Source organism: Ursus arctos, unplaced genomic scaffold, assembly GCF_023065955.2.
Source record: "Ursus arctos isolate Adak ecotype North America unplaced genomic scaffold, UrsArc2.0 scaffold_4, whole genome shotgun sequence".
Classification (NCBI taxonomy): Eukaryota; Metazoa; Chordata; class Mammalia; order Carnivora; family Ursidae; genus Ursus; species Ursus arctos.
This window is the reverse complement of record NW_026623056.1, coordinates 85,844,457-85,864,922: the sequence shown is the minus strand read 5'-3', so window position 1 is coordinate 85,864,922 and position 20,466 is coordinate 85,844,457. Positions and strand designations below refer to the sequence as shown.

The following is a 20,466-nucleotide window of genomic DNA, read 5'->3' as shown; positions in this document are numbered from 1 at the left end:
GTATACCAAGTCCTGCTCCTCTTGCTTTCTTTGTTTGTGGGGCGGAGCAGCGGCTGCTCCTGACATTGAAGGGTGTCTTTGGGGGGGCAGGGCAGGCTCTGCGGATTCTGGAGCCATAAGCGAAGGTGGATGTGTCATCCTCATAGCCTGTCTGATACTCTCAGAACAGATCACAGTCCTGCAGGAAGAAGTAGGAGGAAGGCACTGCACTGTGATGAGGGGGCGCTGTGAGGGGCTCTGTGTGTGCCCTTTCACCCGGTGTCCTCCTAACCCCTCTGACTCAGCACCTGTCAAAGGGCAAGAAGTTCTATGTTTATTAGGTTCTAATACCGTTGGGTTAGGGATGTGCCGGCGGTGAGTGGCTTTGGGTGGTGCGTATGGGGGAGTGCGGGGCCAGCCTGGGTCTCAGCTGGGCTTCACGAACCCCAGCTGCACCAGACTGTCCCAGCGGGAGCAAACCACGTCACGTTTTTTGGTTCTGATTTCCAATCTGGAAAGGAGGTCATTGGGCAGGAATGGGGGTGGACGCCCTGTGCATCAACCCTGAGCCCCCACCCAGCGGAAGGGCCAAGGGGCAGGGACACATGTCGGGCAAGTGATGCTGCCTCTCCCCTTCTTGGCCTCACTTACCAGGGATCAGGGAATTGGGTATAGGAGGGACAGTTGGGGCACTGTCTGTCTGTCATTTTTATGGAATGCGAGTTCAGTCATTAAATACCGGAGAGAGCGGGGCCTGCCTTAACAGACCACCCTCTGCAGTTTTCCAGAATGTGTTTGAATCTCTTTCTCGGACATGTCCCTTTTCCGTTCTCTTTGTGGTTTAACTCTTTTATTCTGCTGCTTTTCTGTTATTTTAATGGGGGTTTGGGAGGAATAGGAGATTACTGGGCTCAGTTGGCCATTTTGAATGAAGAGTCTTTACCTTCCCTTTTTCTTTTTTTTTTTTTTAAATAACATTTTAGGATATTGACTTTCCTCTGAGAATGGTTTTTATGTAAAGCGTGTACTAATTAGTACTTTTTAGATTTGGCTCAGGCTTTACACTCTTCGTAGCGTTCTCATGCCTGTCCGTGAACATTCAGGACCACTGTGAGGAAGTCAGCAGGTGTTATCATATATCACAGAAGCAAATACGTACCTTTTATAAAAACTGGACTACGATTGAAACATAAGACAGTAACATTTATTGAATATTAGCATTGCTGGATGTGAGGCACTGTGCTCAGGCCTGGTGTGCAGGGTTTTATTTAAGCCTCAGAGTTATCCCGTGCTGTAAATCAAAAGGGGAAGAAATTGCCTAAGATGCTATGCCTAGTGTGTGCTGTAGTGAAAATGCCCACCCACCCTGCCCTCAGAGGGACCAGGGTCCACAGCTGGGGTGTGTTTGTGGCTGGGATGTACCGTGCTGTCCCGATGACATGGGGATGTAGTTCACACCTCTGGGCTTGTCGCCTCCATTTCAGTGGGCATCAATATGCCAGTCAGGGAGCCTGGTACCGCTGATCCTCAGTCGGGATGTCTGCTTGATTCTGGGGTTCAGTGGAGGTAAAGTGCCCCAAAGCCATGGTTATATGTGAACGTCCATCCTTACTCTTTTCCTCTTTATCGTTTTCAGAATCAGTTGGGAAGAAGGGATGTTCCCTCCTCAGCTCTCCCTAGTCCTTGGCCTCAGGGGATCCCTGAATGAGTCACGCAGGGGGTGGTGTCTTGAAGGGACCACCAGGCCTCTGCGAGGTTGGGGCCGGACTGGGACCACACAGTGCAGGGGCCACCCCAGTTGGGCATTCGTGCCCAGAATCCACTTTTCCCTCCCAGGTTTGCATTCTTCCCCAGCACTGGAATTCCTGCCCTCGTGGAATACAACCCAAACAAGCAAATGGGGCCCACTCACTTCGGAAGGCAGTCAGAGGATCTGGACGGATCTGGACATCTTTCCCTGTTCATATATATGGTTGGTGTTGACTTTATTTTTAAATAGCTGCAGTGTGTTTCAGGATTTGATACACCAGGGGTCTGCAAACTTTCAAGGGGCAGATAGTAAATATTTTAAGCTTTCTGAGCCATACGGTCTTTGTCCCAACTATATTGTACAGCATATAGACAGTATGCAAACAGGTTGCATGACTGTGTTCCAGTAAGACTGTTTACAGAGACAGGTCATGGGCCATGGTTGGCTGACCCCTGTGCTGTTTGATAATTATTTTTTCTGTTCCCTGTTTGTGTACATTTAGGACCTAACTATCTATCTATCTCTCTATATATATATACACACACACACACACAGACACACACATACATGTATATATGTATGTATGTATATGTAAAATTTAAGTTATATATATTATGTAATATATATAACTTTATATAACTTAATGTGTATAATATATAGTACATGAACTCCTACTTGAAGGTGCCTTATACCTTCTGAAAATAAAGCCCCCCCCCCAACATGAAAAACTTCACAGACTTGTGTGGTAATAGTTGTGCTTTAGGTGTCCAGTGTTTAGAAAAAAATAGACAATGACAAAAGTCGTTACACATTTACAAATGAGAAGTGTTTCATCATTCACATCAGGTCTATGTGTATTTGAAAAATGTCAGAATAAGACTTTTCCATTTGTAGACAATGCTTGGGAGAAATCTGAGGCTCTTGTAAGGCAGTCTGGCCCACAAGGTAACCTGCTGGTTTGTCCTTGAAAAATCATCATCATGAAGGCCAGCAAAACCATCTCTATCTAAACAGGAGGGGCAGCCTGCCCTGATCTTTTCCCAGCAGTACTGTTTTCTTCCTTCTTTAGTGTCCCACCCTCTCCCCTCCCCCAGCACCCTTTCCATCTTCCTCCTTTTCTGTTTTCTCCTCACTAGTGCCTTGTGTGCGGCTGAGGTTCCTAACACACCCGCCCCTTGTTGCTATCAGAGTTTGTGGGTGGAAAGCCTCCTGTGAGGGGTGACTTGGCCTGAGGGGACAGACACCAAGAAGTTAAGGGCTATTTGGGGTATACCTCAAGTCTGAAGGTGGAGACTGGTAATGACCTAGGAAATCAGAGCTGTTAATTCTATGAAAGTGGCTTTCACCGAAGCACTTAGACACCACCCTGAGAGGAGCCATTAAGGCCCAGAAATAGGGAATTTATTTTAGCTCCCAGGTGGCAGACAGCAACCACGTTCTGTGTGATAGATTAATGTTGGGTAGTAGTTTTGTCCAGAGGAGTAAAGTATAACAAAACCTAAATCAGTTTGTCAGCTGACATATGAATATAGAGCTTTGTCAGGCATGCAACCACGTTGGTTCACTTGGAAAAGGGCTTTTTTTTTTTTTTAAAAACAAAAAACAAAAAACAAAAAACAGATCCAGAAAGCCATTTGTGAATTAAAGGGAACGGAACATTAAGAGGGATGAAGTAGGCCTGAAGCATTTTTCTATAACCCTGCCAGTGTACCACATACAACAAAGCCAGGACCATAGAGAACACGCCAGCGTGCCACACACAACAGTGCCATGTGCTCTCTCTGATGCTGTTCTGTTTTTACCTTTCAGAGGGCATCTTTCTGTCTTTATCATTCTGTTGTAACCTTGCCTTGAGGGAATATTTTCTTGTCTAATTTCCTTCTATTCTATAGTTAGATTATTACACAGTTTTAACATTAGGCTGTGAATAAATTTTTAAAACCTCACAAAAATATAGTAGAATTTAATAAAAATGCAACGTTACCACATCATACCCACTGGGACAGCTGTAATAAGAAAGATGAAGTGTTGAGGATGTGGAGCAATTGGAACCTCTAACCCTGCTGAGGGGGAGTCAGGTGGTGCAGTTGCTTTGAGCAACAGTCTGGCAGTTCCTCCAAAGGTTTAGCACAGAGTTTATGACCCAGCAATTCCCCTCCCAGGTGCATACCCAAGACTTGAAAACATGTCCACACAAAAACTTGAACATGAATGTTCATAGCAGTTCGTATAGCAGTTGTTCATAACAGCCCCCACCCAAAGGTTCCTCTGTGGATGAATGGATACATAAAATGAGATTTTTTCCATAAAATGGGATCTTATTCAGGCACAGAAAAGAAAAAGTACTCATAAATGCTACAACACAAATGAGCCTTAATGTGCTAAATGAAAGAACCCAGTTGCAAAAGACCACATATAATTGTATTTGTATGAAATGTGCAGAATTGGCAAATGTCGAGTGATGGGAAGTAGATGAGTGGCTGCTGTGGGGCGGGTGGGGCGGGCTGGGGCACGCCGGGATTGGGTGGCAAGGGCTAGAGCGTAGGGTTTCTCTCTGGGGTGACGGAAGTGCTCTCAAGCTGTGATGGCCGTGTGGCTTTGCACGAATACGGAGGCCCTTTGGATTGTACACTTTAAATAGGTCAGTGGTACGGTCTGTGAGTTGTATGTCAGTAAATCTATTTTTTAATAAAGTAAGGTTAGTGCTTAATATTCTACTCCTCTTCTCACTTGCAGCTAATGCTTTTCCAAAAAGGTCCCGAGGCTGTCAGTCTGACAGTGTCAGTAAGTGCCTGTGCATTACATTTATCACCTTGTTAATCCTGATCCATGATCTGATGAGGTCATATTTTCCTGATTGTGTAAATGTAAACATGAAGTTATTGCTGAGGTCACCTAGCACTGAGGGGAACAGGTGGGATTCAAACCTCTGTCGACCTCCAGACACCATGCTTGTAACGTTCATACAGCAAAGACTGTGTTTGTGAAAGGTGCACACAGGCTTAGGGAGGCATCTGATCTCACCTGATCAGGACTCTGTAAAGTTAAAGTGTAGCTGGATCGGTCATCCTTGGAAGAACATTGGAGGGCTGGATGTTACAGTCTTGCCTGTTTAAATCTGCTCTCTCCTGGCACTTACTTTGATAAGCAAAGAGACTCCTTAATATATAGAAGAGCAGACTTATGGCCCAGGGAACCCATCTTCAAAAATGGCAACCCAGTCCCTGAGCCACATTTTATAGAGGAGCAAATGAGTGTAGAGAAGGGAAGTAACGGGGCTGAGGATATTCAGCAGGTGAGCACAGAGCCACATGAGGGGGTGGAGCTATCTTTGGTCACAGGTAGTTGAAACTTTTATTAAGAGCATGCTTGTTAGGATGTGGGCCCTGATCATGGCATCAGACACTACCAGGTTCTACGAGCCCATCCCAAACCTATAGTATCAGAATCTCGGGGGGTAAGACCGGGAATATGTATTTTCAGTGAGCCCCTGGGTGATTTCAGTGCCCGTTGTTTGTGAACCACTCATTTAGAGATTCTGATGAAGGAGTGCCCTCTGAGGCCCTGGACCCTGGGTTTTATTTGGTCATCTCATGACTCGATGTGAAGCGTTAGGCAGACCCCAGATTGTGTGACTCTGAGGCTGGGGGCCTCTGAATACGTGTCCTGTCAGAGGGTTGGGGTGAAAGAGGGCCTTGAGATGATCCACTCAGACCCCCTCATTTTGTGGTTGAAGCCCCTAGAGATTGAGGAGCTTGCTCTGGACCCTGGATTTGCATATCAGAATCTGCGTTTTCTTTCTGATTCTAGTGGACGTCACACTGGCCTGCATTTTCCTTCCGTAGTGTAAGATCTAGACATTCTCCCAAATGGACTCCCCAAACCATATTCTAGAGAAGAATCAGAGTGGGAGTGAGGCAGTTGGAGGAGAAAGGGAAATGCTCACCCCAGCCCAGGAGGAGGTGGAGAAGGCGCTAACAGGAGCCAAGCTCCTGCCTGCGCTGGCCTGCACATTCTCATAGGATTTTCCCATCTCATTTCACAGTAGCTTTATGGGGCAAGTATTCCATGTTTTACCAGAGGTGAAGAAACTGAGGGACGGAAGGGTCATGGGACCTGTCCACATCATACAGTTGGGATTAGAACTCAGGAGTCTCTGAATTCAAGTCTGTCACTTGTCACTTATACCTGTTTCTGCCTTCAAAGATGGGCAGCCTACAGTGCAGGGCGGGTATAGACCCCCTTACAGCGGTTTGCTTTATTTTGTCTCATTTTCATGTTCTAACAGGCAACTTCCTCGACCTCATTGTGCAGACTGACAACAGGGAATGAGCAGCACCCAGGTGCAAGGAGAAAGATGTTCTGTCCAGGGGTCCCCAGGGGCCAAGCCCTCTCCCCGTGGTTTTCAGTTGTACAACCCCCTGCCTGTCACTGTGACATCCACATCACATAAAGGGCAGAGGGGCGAGAAGGGGTGAGTGATCCCAAAAGGCAGCCTAGCTGTACTTTTGATGTCTTAGCCAAGAAATCATTGTTAAGGCCCATGTCGAGGATCTTTTCCCCTATGTTTTCTTTTAGGAGTTTTATGGTTTCAGGTCTTACATTTAAATCTTTGATCTGTTTTGAGTTAATTTTTGTAAGTGGTATAAGATAGCATGTGGATATCCAGTTTCCCCAGCACCATTTATTGAAGAGACTATCCTTTTCCCATTGTGTGTTCTTGGTGGCCTTGTCAAAATTTAGTTGACCGTGTACGTGTGGGTTTATGTCTTGGCTCTCTGTTCTCTTCCATGTGATGGTTTTTATGCCAATAGCATACTATTCTGATTACTCTATCTTTGTAATATAACTTGAAATCAGGATGTGCCATGCCTCCAACTTTGTTCTTTATTTTTCAGGATCACTTTAGCCACTTGGGGTTTTTTGTGGTTCCATACAAATTTTTGGATACTTTTTTCTGTTTTTGTGAAAGATGCCATTACGATTTTGATAGGGACTGCATTGAATCTGTAGGTCACTTTGGGTAGTATGAACATCTTCACATCATTAATTCTTTTAATCCGTGAACACGGAATATCTTTACATTTATTCATGTCTTCTTTAATCTCTTTCATCAGTGTCATAGTTTTCAGTGTACAGGTCCTTCATCTCCTTGGTTAAATTTATTCCTATGTATTTTATTGTTTTTGATGCTGTTTTAAGTGGGATTGCTTTCTTAATTTGTCTTTCAGATAGTTTGTTATTAATGTGTGGAAATGCAACAGATTTCTGTATATTGATTTTGTATTCTGCTTCTTTACTGAACTTATTATTGCTAACAGATTTTTGGCAGAGTCTTTAAGGTTTTCTATGTATAAGATCATGTCATCTGCAAACAGGTAATTTACATCTTCTTTCTGATTTGGATGCCTTTATTTCTTTTTCTTGCCTAATTGCTGTGGCTGGGACTTCCAGTACTATGTTGAATAGAAATGGCCTTATTCCTGATCTTAGAGGAAAGGCTTTTAATTTTTCACCATTGTATATGATGTAGCTGTGGGCTCGTCATATATGACTTCTGTTATGCTGAGGAACATTTCTTCTGTACCTAATTTGTTGAGAGTTTTTATTATGAAAGGCTGTTGAATTTTGTCAAATGCTTTTTCTGCATCTATTAAAATGATTGTATGATTCTATCCTTTATTTTGTTAATGTAGTGTATCACATTTATAGATTTGCTTATGTTCAACCATCCTTGCATCCCGTGGATGAATCCTTCTTGATCATGGTGTGTGATCATTTTAATGTGTTCTTGAATTTGATTTGCTAGTATTTTATTGAGGATTTTTGCATTTGAGTTCATCAGGAATATTGGCCTGCAATTTTCTTTGCTTGTGGTGTCCTTGTCTGCTTTCAGTATCATGGTAATGCTGGCTTCATAAAATGAGTTTGGAAGTGTTCCTTCCTCTGCAGTTTTTAGAAGAGTTTGAAAAGGATTGGTATTAATTTTTAAATGTTTGGTAAAAATCACCTGTGAAGCCATCTGGTCCTGGGCTTTTATTTGTTGGGAGAATTTTGATTACTAATTCAGTCTCCTTGCTTGTTATTGGTCTGTTCAAATTTTCTATTACTTCATGATTCAGTTTGGTAAGTTGTGTGTTTCTAGGAATTTATCAGTTTCTTCTAAATTATCTAATTTGTTGGCATATAGTGGACCGTAGTTGTCTCTTAGGATCTTTAGAATTTGTGTGGTATCAATTGTAATGTCTCTTCTTTCATTTTTTTTTATTGAGTCTTTTTTTCTTAGTTTAGCTAAATGTCAGTTTTATTTTTTCAAAAAGTCAACTCTTAGTTTTGTTGGTATTTTCTATTGTTTCTCTAGTCTTTTTTCAAAAGATTTTATTTATTTATTAGAAAGAGAGAGAGAAAGCAGGAGCAGGGGGAGGGGAAGAAGGAGAGGGAGAAGCAGGCTCCCTGCTGAGCAGGGAGCCTGACATGGGGCTCGATCCCAGGACCCTGAGATTATGACCTGAGCTTAAGGCAGATGCTTAACTGACTGATCCACCCAAGTGCCCCTCTCTAGTCTTTATTTCATTTATTTCTGCTCTAACTTTGGGCTTGGTTTGTTTTTCTTTTTCCAGTTCCTTGAGGTATAAGGTTAGGTTGTTTATTTGACATCTTTTTTCTTATTGTAAGCATTGTTATTATAAACCTTCCTCTTTGAACTGCTTTGGCTGCATCCCATAAGTTTTGGTGTGTTGTGTTTCCATTTTTGTTTGCTTCTAGATGTTTTTTTGACTTCTTTGTTGACCCATTGGTTGTTAAGAAGTGTGTTGTTGAATTTTCACATATTTGTAAACTTTCCAGCTTTCTTCTTGTTGCTAATTTCCAGTCTCAACCATTGTGGTTGGAAAAGATACTTGATATGATTTCAGTGTTCTTAAATTTCTTAATACTTATTTTATGACCCAACATATGATTTATTCTGGAGAATGTTTCATGTGTGCTTGAGAAGAATGTGTTTTCTGCTGCTGTTGGATAGAACGTTCTGTATATATCTGTTAGGTACATTTGGTTTAAAGTGTCATTCAAGTACATTATTATCTTACTGATTTTCTTTCTGAATGATCTATTGAAAGTGAGGTATTAAAGTTCCCTACTATTGTTCCATTGCCATCTATTTTTGCCTTCACATCTGTTAATACTTGTTTAATTTATATATAGGTTTTTCAGTATTGGGTATGTAGATTTTTACAGATGTTATATCCTTTTGATGAATCGATCCTTTCATCATTATATAATGACTTTCTTTGTTAGGTTTTTGACTTAAAGTCTATTTTGTCTGATGTAAGTATAGCTATCCCTGCTCTCTTTCACTTTTCATTTGCACAGAATATCTTTTTCCATCCTTTACTTTCAATGAGTGTCCTTAAAGCTTAAGTGAGTCTCTTGTGAGCAGCATTTAGTTGTTTTTTTTTAAATCCGTATTTTTTTATCTATTCAGCCACTCATTGCTTTTAGTTAGGGAATTTAAACCATATACATTTAGAGTAATTCCTTTTTTTTTTTTTTTAAAGATTTTATTTATTCATTTGACAGAGAGAGAGAGACAGCCAGTGAGAGAGGGAACACAAGCAGGGTGAGTGGGAGAGGAAGAAGCAGGCTCCCAGTGGAGGAGCCTGACGTGGGATGCCCAGGACTCTGGGATCACGCCCTGAGACGAAGGCAGAGGCTTAACGACTGAGCCACCCAGGCGCCCCTAGAGTAATTCCTGATCGGTAAAGACTTATTATCACCATCCTGTTAATTGCTTTTTCTGATTGTTTTGTAGTTGCTTTGTTCCTTTCTTCCTCTCTTGCTGTCTTTGTGAGCGGATGATTTTTTTTTACAGTGGTATGCTTTGATTCTGTTGTCTTTATCATTCCTGTATCTGTTATAGATTTTTGCTTTGTGGTTATCATGAAATTTTTATAATACATCTTATAATTATGACTATTTTGAGCTGATAACTTGAATTGCATAAAAATCTTCTACACATTTACTTGCTCACATAGTTTATGTTGTTGATGTCCTAATTTACATCTTTTTATATTATCTATCCATTAACAAAATATTGGTGCTGTAGTTATTTTTACTCTTTTTTGTCTCTTAACCTGTATTTTGCCTCTTAACCCTTTGGAATTCGAAGTGATTTACACACCACCTTTGCAGTATTAGAGTATTTTGAATTTGGTGGCATGTTTTCCTTTACTAGTGAATTTATACTTCCATCTGTTTTCATGTCACTAATTAGTGTTCTTGTTTCAGCCTCCACTCCTTTTAGCATTTCTTATAAGGCAGATATGGTGGTGGTAAATTCCCTCAATTTTTGTTTGTTTGCAAAAGATTTTATTTCTCCTTTACTTCTTAAGGACAGCTTTGCTGGGTAAAGTGTTCTTGGTTGACGGTTTTTTTTCCCCTGAGCACTTTGAATATGTTCTCTCCTCTCCTGGCCTGCAAGGCTGCTGATGAGAAATCTGCTGATAGCCTCATATATGATTAATCTTTTTTCTCTTGCTGTTTTCAAAATTCTCTTTTTGTCTTTGATTTTGAATCTTGGTGAAGATCTCTTTGGGTTGTATCTGGGGACTTTTTTTTTTTTTTTTTAAAGATTTTATTTATTTATTCATGAGAGACCGAGAGAGGTATTGAGAGAGAGAGAGAGGCAGAGGCAGAGGGAGAAGCAGGGAGCCTGATGCGGGACTCGATCCCAGGACCCTGGGATCATGACCTGAGCCGAAGGCAGACGCTTAACTGACTGAGCCACCCAGGCGCCCCGTATCTGCGGACTTTTGAGCTTCATGTACCTGGATGGCGGCCATACTTTTCCCAGATTTGGGAAGTATTCAGCCATTCTTTAAGTAAGTTTTCTGTCCCTTTCTCTGTCTCTTCTTCTGGGACACCCATAGTACACATGTTGTTTCATTGGATGTGTTCCATAATTCACCTAGGGTTTTTTTTCACTCTTTTCCATTCTAATTTCTTTTTTCTCCTCTAACTGGATAATTTCACCATGACTTGTCTTCAAGTTTCCAGATTCTTATTTCTGCCTGATGGAGCCTAATGTTGAAGCTTTCTGTTGTATTTTTAATTTCGTTCATTGTATGCTTTCAGCTCAGAGTCTTGATTAGGTTCTTTTTGTATGATTTATGTCTCTGTTGAACTTCTCATTTTGCTCATGTATTATTTTCCTGAATTCATTAAATTATCTGTGTTCTCTTAAATCTGACTGAGCTTCCTTTTTAAAATGCCTTGAAATGATTATTTTAAATTTTTTTTCGTAACTCACCGATCTGCATTTCTTTGGGATTGGTTACTGAAAAATCATGTTCCTTTTGTGGTGTCATGTTTGCTTTGTCCTGTTTCTGATGGCTTTGTGTTGCTGTTTGCACATTTGAGGGTGCATTCACCTCTTCCAGCCGTTTGACTGACTTTGGCCTTGGGGAAAGACTTTCACCTAGAAGTGGCTACAAGGATGCCAGCTGGGTGGGATGCAGTGTCTTTCATTCTTGGAAGGCACAGCAGTGTAGTCTCCATGCAGTTGCACCAGCTGAGGTCCGTGCAGGCACAGACCTGTGGGTGTTTTCTGTAGCCAAGACTGTGGGTGGCGTGGTGACTAAGGCTGTTGGGATATTCAGAGGCGAAGGTTGCTAGGATCTTCTGTTCTGTTTTTGCCTGCGGGAGGAAGTTCTAGGAAAAGGGGATCCTTCTTGGCCTGTAGTCTGGAATGCTGGCACTCAGAGCAATAGGCGAGCTGAAGTCCTGGGATCGGATGCGTGTAGAACTAACACAGTGCCTGGGCCCTGGGGCACAGGTGCACTTGCTGCAGCGGGGGCACTGATGTCTAAGGTGCAGGTGTATGTAGAACCTTGTGAAACCAGGGTCTGGGTCTCTGGGTCTTGCAGTGATTCTGGCAGGTAGATGATGCAGCAGCGGCTCAGGCCTGGGAATAGCAAGGAATAGCAGTGGCTTGGGCCCAGAGGGCAGGGGCAGTAGCAGCAGAGCCTGTGGATGGTGGTGGGTCACAGTCCCGACTTTGGCCTCAGGGGCAGTTTTAGGATAGCAGAAGCACATGTCTAATGATGGCCTATTAAAGCCCCATGTTAGGATCCAGGGAGCAAGACCTCGGGCAGCAGCGGTACCCCTGGCAATGACAGTTCAGAGCTTTGACCTGGAACCCAGGGACAGGGATCAGAGCAGTGATACTGTGTCCTGGTGGTGGTGGTTCAGAGCAGCAACCTGGAACCTGGACGGTGGGGTTCCGAGCAGTGGCAGCACAGCCCCATCAGTGAAGGGTCACAGGGTAGCCCCTGTCAGGGGACAAAGCTGCAGCCTGAGTTGAGGGCAGGGCTCAGGGCAGTGGCAGCTCCCATCTTGTATATGGTGAGGCACTGTGAAGTCTTGATCTCAAAGAGCTGGGCACAGCAGTGACAGGGTTTCTGAGGGCAGATCTTATTGCAGGGACAGCTCAAGCCATGAGGAGGGGACTCAGTGCTGGGAAGTCCAGGCAGCTCCATCAGCTGGGATCAGTACTGGTGTAGACCGTGGGAGGCCACGGTAGCAAAGGCTGCAAACATCCACAGTGGTGTGGCTTGCTGGAGTTCTCCTGTTCTCCTTTACCCCATAAGAGCAGCTTCCCCCGAGTATATCCCCCATGCACTAAGCTGCTCTTGACTTGAGAATGGGGAGATGTGGGTAAAACACTTCCTGTCTTTTTCGATGTGACCAAGCTTGGATTTTAAGCTCTGCAGGGTTTTTGCTGCTTTTTAAAAAATTGTGGCCCAGAGCTTTCCCTGAGTTATTTTCATTGCTTCGTAGTTGTTTATAAACTGTTTGTTTTTTTTTTTTTTTTGTGAGGATGATGAGCATTGGGACCCCCTAGCCCTCCATCTTGTTGACTGATGTCACCTCCCTTGCACAAGGCAGAGCTTTATAAACTATTGAGCCTGGGTCCCAGCCCATAGGCTCTGATTTAATTGGTCTGGGGTGTGCCAAGATATTGGGGCCCTAAAGCTTTCAGGTGACTCTGATGTATGTCACAGTTCCCTTTCTGAGGCTCTGCTCTATAGGAGAAAAGCTGCGTTAACTAGTCCTAGGTGGAACTCTCTGGTTTTCCAGTGTGTACAGTGACAGGAGTTTGGGAGGTGGGATACAGAGTGCCCATTGCTATACTACCACACACATTTATGCTGCTGAAATTAGTGTTTTAAATGGTGCCAATCCATACTGAGAACAGATTAATCCCAAGCTCAGATGCCTTAACATTTGGTTCAGTGAGTACATTGAAGTATGGGTGGCCAGACCACAACAGATGCTTAGTGCATTTTAGTTCTTTTCATGCAACTCTTTTAAAAACAAGTCATACCTGTTAGTGTCCCAAGTGTTCGGCTGGGTGCCCGAAATAGACAAAACGGATCTCTGAATCTTCGTGGGACTTTGCCGCAAGCCGAGGCACTTCTGTTTTCGTACACTAGATGGCACAAGAAGACCGCCGGGCTGAGGCTCCGTCAAAATGAGGCAGCAGACTATCATTTTTTTCAGCTGTTAGTAGGATCCAGACAAGGCAAAACAACTCTGTGTTGCTACTGGGGTAAAATGCAGAGATTCATGTCCTCTGGGGGGGTGTTGGATCTCCTTGGGTGAGAAACACAGGCGGATAAACGTTAGTTCAAGGTGACAGCTGCCAGACAAGGGCCAGGTGTGTTGAGCTCGGAGGAGGGAGTTGGGTTGGGGAAGGGAGTTTGAAAAGATGCAGAAACTGCCCAGGCTCTGCCTACAGACAAGCCATAAAGATATGTTGATATTTAGCACTTTCTTTTAAGAAACAATGTCTAGCACCAGATAGCAGGTTTTCATTTCTAACATCACTGATAGCATGTGGACTCAGGTCCCAACACGCAGGCAAATAGAGGAAGGGGAGCTTTTAAAGGAGTTCGAATTGACCACCCCCACAGAGAAAGGGGTGTAGTCCTGTGACTTCTCTTCTGCGAGATGTTTCTGGAATTAGAAAATGGTGCATTTTGTGGCGAGAGCTGGCAAGGAGCCATTCCTTCTGACTGATGGGAGGGCTGGCCCATCTGTCATTAGAGGTGCGTGCATTTGATCTGAAGACAGAGCTTCAAGGTGGAGTGAAAACGCCAGGGTGTCCTTGGATTTCCCTGTCCACAGGCGGCTGACAGCCTTCAGATCCCGTCACACAGTGGCTAGGCCGGCGGTCCTATTTGAAATGATTTCTTTGGTCTGCTGGACTCTCTCTGTGCTTCCATGATCTGTTCTTAGATCAAGACTGACTCACCTTGCAGATGGGGGAGCTCCTGGCGCATCTCTTTCCTTTTGATTTCTCGCTCCTTCTACACCTGCTACTGATACACGTTCTGGCTTTGCCTTGAGTGGATGCTTGTTTTCTCTTTGGCGTTTCGTCTAGAGTGTGCTGGCAAGACCTGCACGAGGCCCTTACTACAGTATTGGATTTTCCCCCCTTAATCGAAAGAGTAGAGGAAATGCAAATGACTGTTTATCTGATTGGAATTGCCTTACTGGTGGTGGCTACCTGTTTGGGAAACAGATCTTAAGAGTCTTCAGGTTGGGGTAATGAGCTCTTTCTGATTGGTGTAGGTCAATATTCAGAGCAGGCAGCCACAGCATAGCCTGGATTGGGAGCCACGGCTCATATGGGCACAAACATCAGCAGAAATTGTGTGAAAGATGAAATATTCTGTTTCTTTATCCAGAAGACAGTGTCTCTGATACCAGTAAGACCAAACAACGGCGGGGGGCAACTGTGAGAACCCCTCCTTTTTCTTTTATGGCTTACTAGTGGCAGGAGTCTAGGGGAGGCCACGGCCACCAGGAACTACCCTCAGCAAGCTAAGTGGTGTCAGCATCTTTTATTGGGCTCACATAGAGCCCTGCTCCTCAAAGGTTGAAATGCAGACCGACAGTATCAGCTCCCCTGGGAGTTTGTTAGAAATGCAGAGTCTCAGGTCCCCCCGACTTACTGAATCAGAGTCTGCACTGTCACAAGACGTGTGTTCTTGCGAAATGTAGCAAAGCTGCGTCTCAGGAGCATGTCTAGCTCCAGGAATTGTGTTTGGTAGAGTCTTATCAGTCTGCTGGGCGGGTCTGACCAACAGCCGTCAGTATAGCACAGCTGGGGGTGCTGGTCCTTGACCAAAGGCGTCCCGTTGGAGCCGGCTTATCTACAGAGAGTGGGGCGGGGCTGTGGGTTCTGCTGAGAGGCTGGATTATCAGAGCAATTACGGTTTTGCCCCTTTTACTTTGGGCTGTTCCCAGTCCCCCCTGCAGTACCAGGTGAGGTGGCCCCACAGAAGCTGCCAGTTTCTCACCTACACTCCATGCCGGCGAGCTGCCGGGCAGTTGGCTGTGGAGCTGCAGGCTTCCTAACGCACGTTTCTGAGGTTCACCTTCACGGGGAACGGATAGATGCTAATGCAACAGTGTTCTTACGAAGTCACTGAGCCACTGTAGATGCATTAGCACTGGTGGGCCTGGACTGGAAGAGTCCAGGGACTTTTAGACTGGCCAGTGTTTCCTTAGTGTTTCCAGGGACTGCCTAGCGACTAGGGGCTGGCACAGTACCAGATGGGTGCCATCCATGAATGGATTCCATCCTCGACATGACTGTTCTCTGTCTGACAGATGAAGAAGGCCCAGCTCAACGGGTCACTAGGTAAGGTCCCTTCCTTGCCTGAACACAGCCCTGGTCTGCTTGATGCCCTGTGGGCTTTATACCCATACAAGGTCTTTCGGGACATTTCTGTGGACTGCTTGCCGACTTCCTGTAACCCTGCGGTTAAGAGTAGGGATGAGTTTGGTTGGAATCTTAAAGAATGAGGCCATGGGGATGGGGGCAGCCTTCTTATTTGCTTCCCTCAGGCCATCCATGGGTTTCTGGGGGTTGGAGGGAGGGCAGACAACTGCACTCTGAATCCTGGCTGTGCCTTTCCTTTTTTGTGGCTTTGGTTACCCACAGCAGGTTCGGACATGCTCCTGACTCACAGATAGAGCCAGGTGGAGCTGCTGGCAGCCACAGGCGTCCCGGACAGGCTGATTTCACGGCATTGTTCCCGCACATTAGCTCATATTTATGCAGAATGATGGGGAACAGTGCCTGGTGTCTCTTCTTTTGTTTATATACATTTTTTTCTTTGTGAGGGGGGAAAAAAGAGCTGACTCCCTTTTAAGGAACATGAAAACTGAGTTTTGTCTTCCCTTCCTATTACTGTCAAACAAAAGTCACCTTAGAACTCAAAATCACATGGGGTCCGTCACTGGCAGGAAGCAAGGCCTTTCCTCATGAATGTATAACTTACAGTAAGTTCTCAGCAGACCAAAAAAAATGCCTTTTATCATGTTCTGGTTTTTCCCTCCCACTGTTTTATTTCACTTACAACATCACTCAGGCCCAAATGGTATTTGTCAGGAGTAACTGGCAAACGCTGGAGGCTGTGTTCAAGGCTGCTTGAATGGAAAATCTCAAAGCAGTCGCCCATGTTGAAAGAAAATATTACATTTGATCTTTTTTTATGATTTCTGCAGACATGATGCGTGTCTGCATTCTTTAGCCTTATAACCCCTTTATATTTGAAAGAAAAAAAAAATCCCTGCAGGAAGTAGCACTTCACAGTTAATTTACAGTATGCCCGAGAAGTAACCACAACACATGGGAAGTCATTTTAAAAACACCTCCATGATTTATTTTTATTAGCTGTCTAATAAACCTGCGCCGGTTTGCAGGTTGTTATACGTTGAATTATGACTTTGAGCCTCACGTTTCATGTCTGTTTCTATGAGGCTGTTTATTCTTCTGGATGAAAATACACCTAAGGATGCTGGCAGCCGTCCGCAGACGTGTAATGCCCTCTCACTTAGTCTTGGTTGTAAGCAGCGTGCTTTTGGATACAGCAGAGTAGAAGCATCGGATCAAATTGAGGTCGCGAGCAGAGGGGATGTGACTGACAGCAATGCGGCGAACTGGGATTGGGTGTCCTGAACCGCTGGGTGGCTCGCTCTGCCAGACGGTCCCTCTGTGTTTTCTCTCCTAGGCACACAGCACAGTTAGGTGACAGAGCTTGGAGGCTTTTTCAAGTCACACATCCTAATAGAAATCCACCTTGCTCCATGTTCCAGATGTGCATATGTGCGTCCTAAGAAGGAAGCGACACAGGGTCTCAGAGCTCATGGTGAGTCCTTACCACCCTGTAGCCACTACCCTGGGGTCATTCTGGAGTAAGAACGGACACCAAGGGTCCTCTCAGTATCCTGGAAACTCTAGATCACAGGTCAGCAAACTACAACCACTCCCTATTTTTGTAAATAAAGTGTTTTCTTTTTCTAAATGCAAACTTTAAAAAACTGTGGTAAGATATGCATAACATAAAACTTGCCATCGTAGCCGTTTTGAAGCATAGTAGTTTAGCGGCACTGAGGACGATGTTGTGTAAGCGTCACCGGGGTCTGTTTCCAAAACTTCCTCACCTCAGGTGGAAACTCTGTGTCCATTAATCAGTGACTCCTCCTCCCACTCCCTGCCCCCGCCCCCAGCACCAGGTAGCCTCTGGTCTACTTTCTGCTCCTATAATTTGCCTATTCTAGATGTTTCATTGAGATGGAATCGTATACTATGTGTCCTTTTTTGTCCGGTTTATTTAACTTAGCCTCATGTTTTCGAGGTTCATCCATGATGTGATGTGTGTTAGGGATTCATTGCTCCTCAGGCTTTGTTGAGGTTCGATTGAGAATTAAGCATTGTATGTATTTAAGGTGTACGACCTGATGATTTGACATATTTTTACATTATGAAATAATCACCACAATCCAGCTAATTAACATATCCATCACCTCACATAGTTACTGTATAATTTTTTTTTCTTTGTGGTGAAGACACTTAAGATCTGCCCCCTTTTATGGAACATAAGAAATCGCAGGAAGATCGGTAGGAGAAGGAAGGGAAGAATGAAGGGGGTGGGTAAACAGAAGGGGAATGAACCATGAGAGACTGTGGACTCTGGGAAACAAACTGAGGGCTTCAGAGGGGAGGGGGGTGGGGGCCTGGGATAGTCTGATGATGGGTATTAAGGCGGGCACGTATTCCATGGAGCACTGGGTGTTATACGCAAATAATGAGTCATGGTACACTACATCAAAAACTAAGGATAAACTGTATGGTGACATAACATAATAAAAATTATTATTAAAAAATAGAAAGATCTACCCTTCTAGCAAATTTCGGGTATACAAAATAGTACTGTTAACTATGGTCATGGCGTCAGATCTCCAGAACTTGCTCATCTTGCGTTGCTGCTTTTTTTCTTTGTGATAAAAACAAGTGACATAAAATTTGTCATCTTAACCATTTTTAAATGTACAGTTCAGTAGGGTTAACTGTATTCACATTGTTGTGTGACAGATGTCTAGAACTTTTTCGTCTTGCAAAACAAACTCTATACCGGTTGAATAATACCTCCCCTTTTCCCTCTCCCCTCTGCCCCTGGGGACTTCTATTTTACTTTCTGTTTCTTTTTTTTTTTTTTTTTTTAAGATTTTATTTATTTATTAGAGAGAGAGACAGCCAGCGAGAGAGGGAACACAAGCAGGGGGAGTGGGAGAGGAAGAAGCAGGCTCCCAGCAGAGGAGTCTGATGTGGGGCTCGATCCCAGAACGCTGGGATCACGCCCTGAGCTGAAGGCAGACGCTTAACGACTGCGCCACCCAGGCGCCCCCTACTTTCTGTTTCTAATAGCTTGACTCCTTTAGATACCTCCCAGGGGGGGAATCATATAGTATTTGTCCTTTTGTAACTGACTTATTTCACTTAGCATCATGTCCTTAAGGGTTATCCATTTTGCAGCATGTTACAGGATTTTCTTCTTTTTTTTGTGGCTGAATAATATATAACATATTTTGTTATTTATTCATCAGTTGGTGGACACTTGGGATGTTTCTACCTCTTGGCTATTGTGAATAATGCTGCTGTGAACATGGATGTACAATATCTGTTTGAGTCTCAGCGTTCAGTGTTTTTGGGTGTGTACCCAGAAGTTTGTAAATAGAGTTTAATTGTAACACAGCCATGTCTATTTGTTTACCAGTTGTCTATGGCTGTTTCCCCTTACAACAGGAGAGTTGAGCAGTTGTGACAGAGACCATATGGCTCACAGACCTGAAAATATTTACTATCTGGCCCTTTCCAGAATAGGGCTCCTTCCTGACTCCTGCTTCAGATCTCACAGAATATGTACTTTCTCCATTTGGTGGCTCTGTTGGAGAGGTACTTCTCTTGGTCACTGGTTTTGAATCAGGCCTAGTTATTTACCTGGTGTTTGGTAGACACAAAACCACCACACCCAGCATGCTCCAATCTCAGACAGACTCTTTTGGCCCCGATACATCTGCTCACCTCCCTGGGGCTTGACTGACAAGGATGAAGTACAAAATCTGTACTTTGGTGACATTTTTTTTTCCTGCTGCAATACCTATGTATTAGTTTCTTAGGGCTGCCATAACAAATAACCACAAGCCTGGTGGCCTAAAACAATAGCATTTTAGGGGCGCCTGGGTGGCTCAGTTGGTTGAGGGTCTGACTCTTGATTTCGGCTCAGGTCATGATCTCAGGGTTGTGAGACGGAGTTGCATGTCAGGCTTGTGCTCAGTGTGGAGTCTGCTGGAGATTCTTTCTTTCCCTCCCCTTCTGTTCCCCCTCCCCCAAACAAATAATTAAAATCTTAAAAAACAAAAACAACAAAAAGAATAGCGTTTTATTCTGTCACAGTCCTGAAGGCCAGAAGTCTGAAATCAAGGTGTCAGTAGAGTTGGTTCCTTCTGGAGGCTCTAAGGAGGAGTCTGTTCCACACCTTTCTGCTAGTTTCTGGTAGTTGCTGACAATCCTTGAGATTCCTTCGCTTGTAGCTACATCATCCCAATCTCTGCTGCCATGGTCATTTCACCTTTTTTCTGTCTCTCTGTTACTCCTTTTCTCTTAAAAGAACTTCTCTTTGGGGGGTACCAGGGTGGCCCAGATGCTTAAGAAGTGTCTCGCTCTTGGTTTTGGCTTAGGTCGTGATAGGATTGGGGTCATGGGGTTGGGGTCACGGGATTGGGCCCTGCATCAGGCTCTGCACTCAACGTGGAGTCTGCTTGAGATTCTCTCCCTCTGCCCCTCATCGCTGCTCAAGGTCTGTCTCTCTAAAATAAATAAAATCTTAAAAAAAAAAAAAAGAAGGACTTGTCATTGGATTTAGGGTACACCTGGTTGATCTAGGATGAGCTCATCTTGAAATCCTTCACTTAATTACATCCATAGAAACCTTATTTCCAAATAAGGTTCCATTCAAAGGCACTGGGGCTTATGACTTAGACATTTCTTTTGGTGGTGGGCAGGTAGGTGGGGGGACACTGTAGGGGAGGGAAAAACCTTTTTCTCTACTCTTTTAGGTTCAGTGACAGGGCCTTGTGAATTAAACTGCCAAAAGACAGATCAATAGGAGAAAACATTTATTTTGCATGCACATAGGGGCTACATAGAAAACAAAACCCAAAGAAATAGTTAGGCTTGAGGCCTTATATACCGTTTTTAAAAAGGTGATAATGTAGAGAAGTGGCTAGACAAAGAAAAAGGGGTTTGGGCGTCTGGGAAGAGGGTAGATTTTGGGAAAGTAAATATATGGGGAAACTAATGGAAAACAAGGGCTATTTAGTAA

General features: G+C 44.0%; 1 protein-coding gene across 15 annotated transcripts in view; it reads left to right on the top strand.

The window, feature by feature from the left end:
- SETD4 (SET domain containing 4) overlaps positions 1–20,466 on the top strand; it is a 184,343-nt gene that overhangs the window by 26,025 nt on the left and 137,852 nt on the right. For 3 of the 15 annotated variants that reach the window (XR_008957325.1, XR_008957326.1, XM_057306742.1), the window contains exon 12: positions 1,816–1,951. The exons of 9 other annotated variants lie outside the window; for them this stretch is intronic. Coding sequence is in view for 4 of the 6 variants with exons in the window: in XM_057306742.1 (XP_057162725.1) it covers positions 1,816–1,951 (136 nt within the window). In the remaining 2 variants the exon portion in view is untranslated. Of the gene's footprint in view, positions 1–1,815; positions 1,952–6,017; positions 8,913–16,812; positions 16,951–20,466 lie in introns of those variants that run through there. 3 more of the 15 variants (XM_026506939.4, XM_057306740.1, XM_026507051.4) reach the window with 3 other exon arrangements.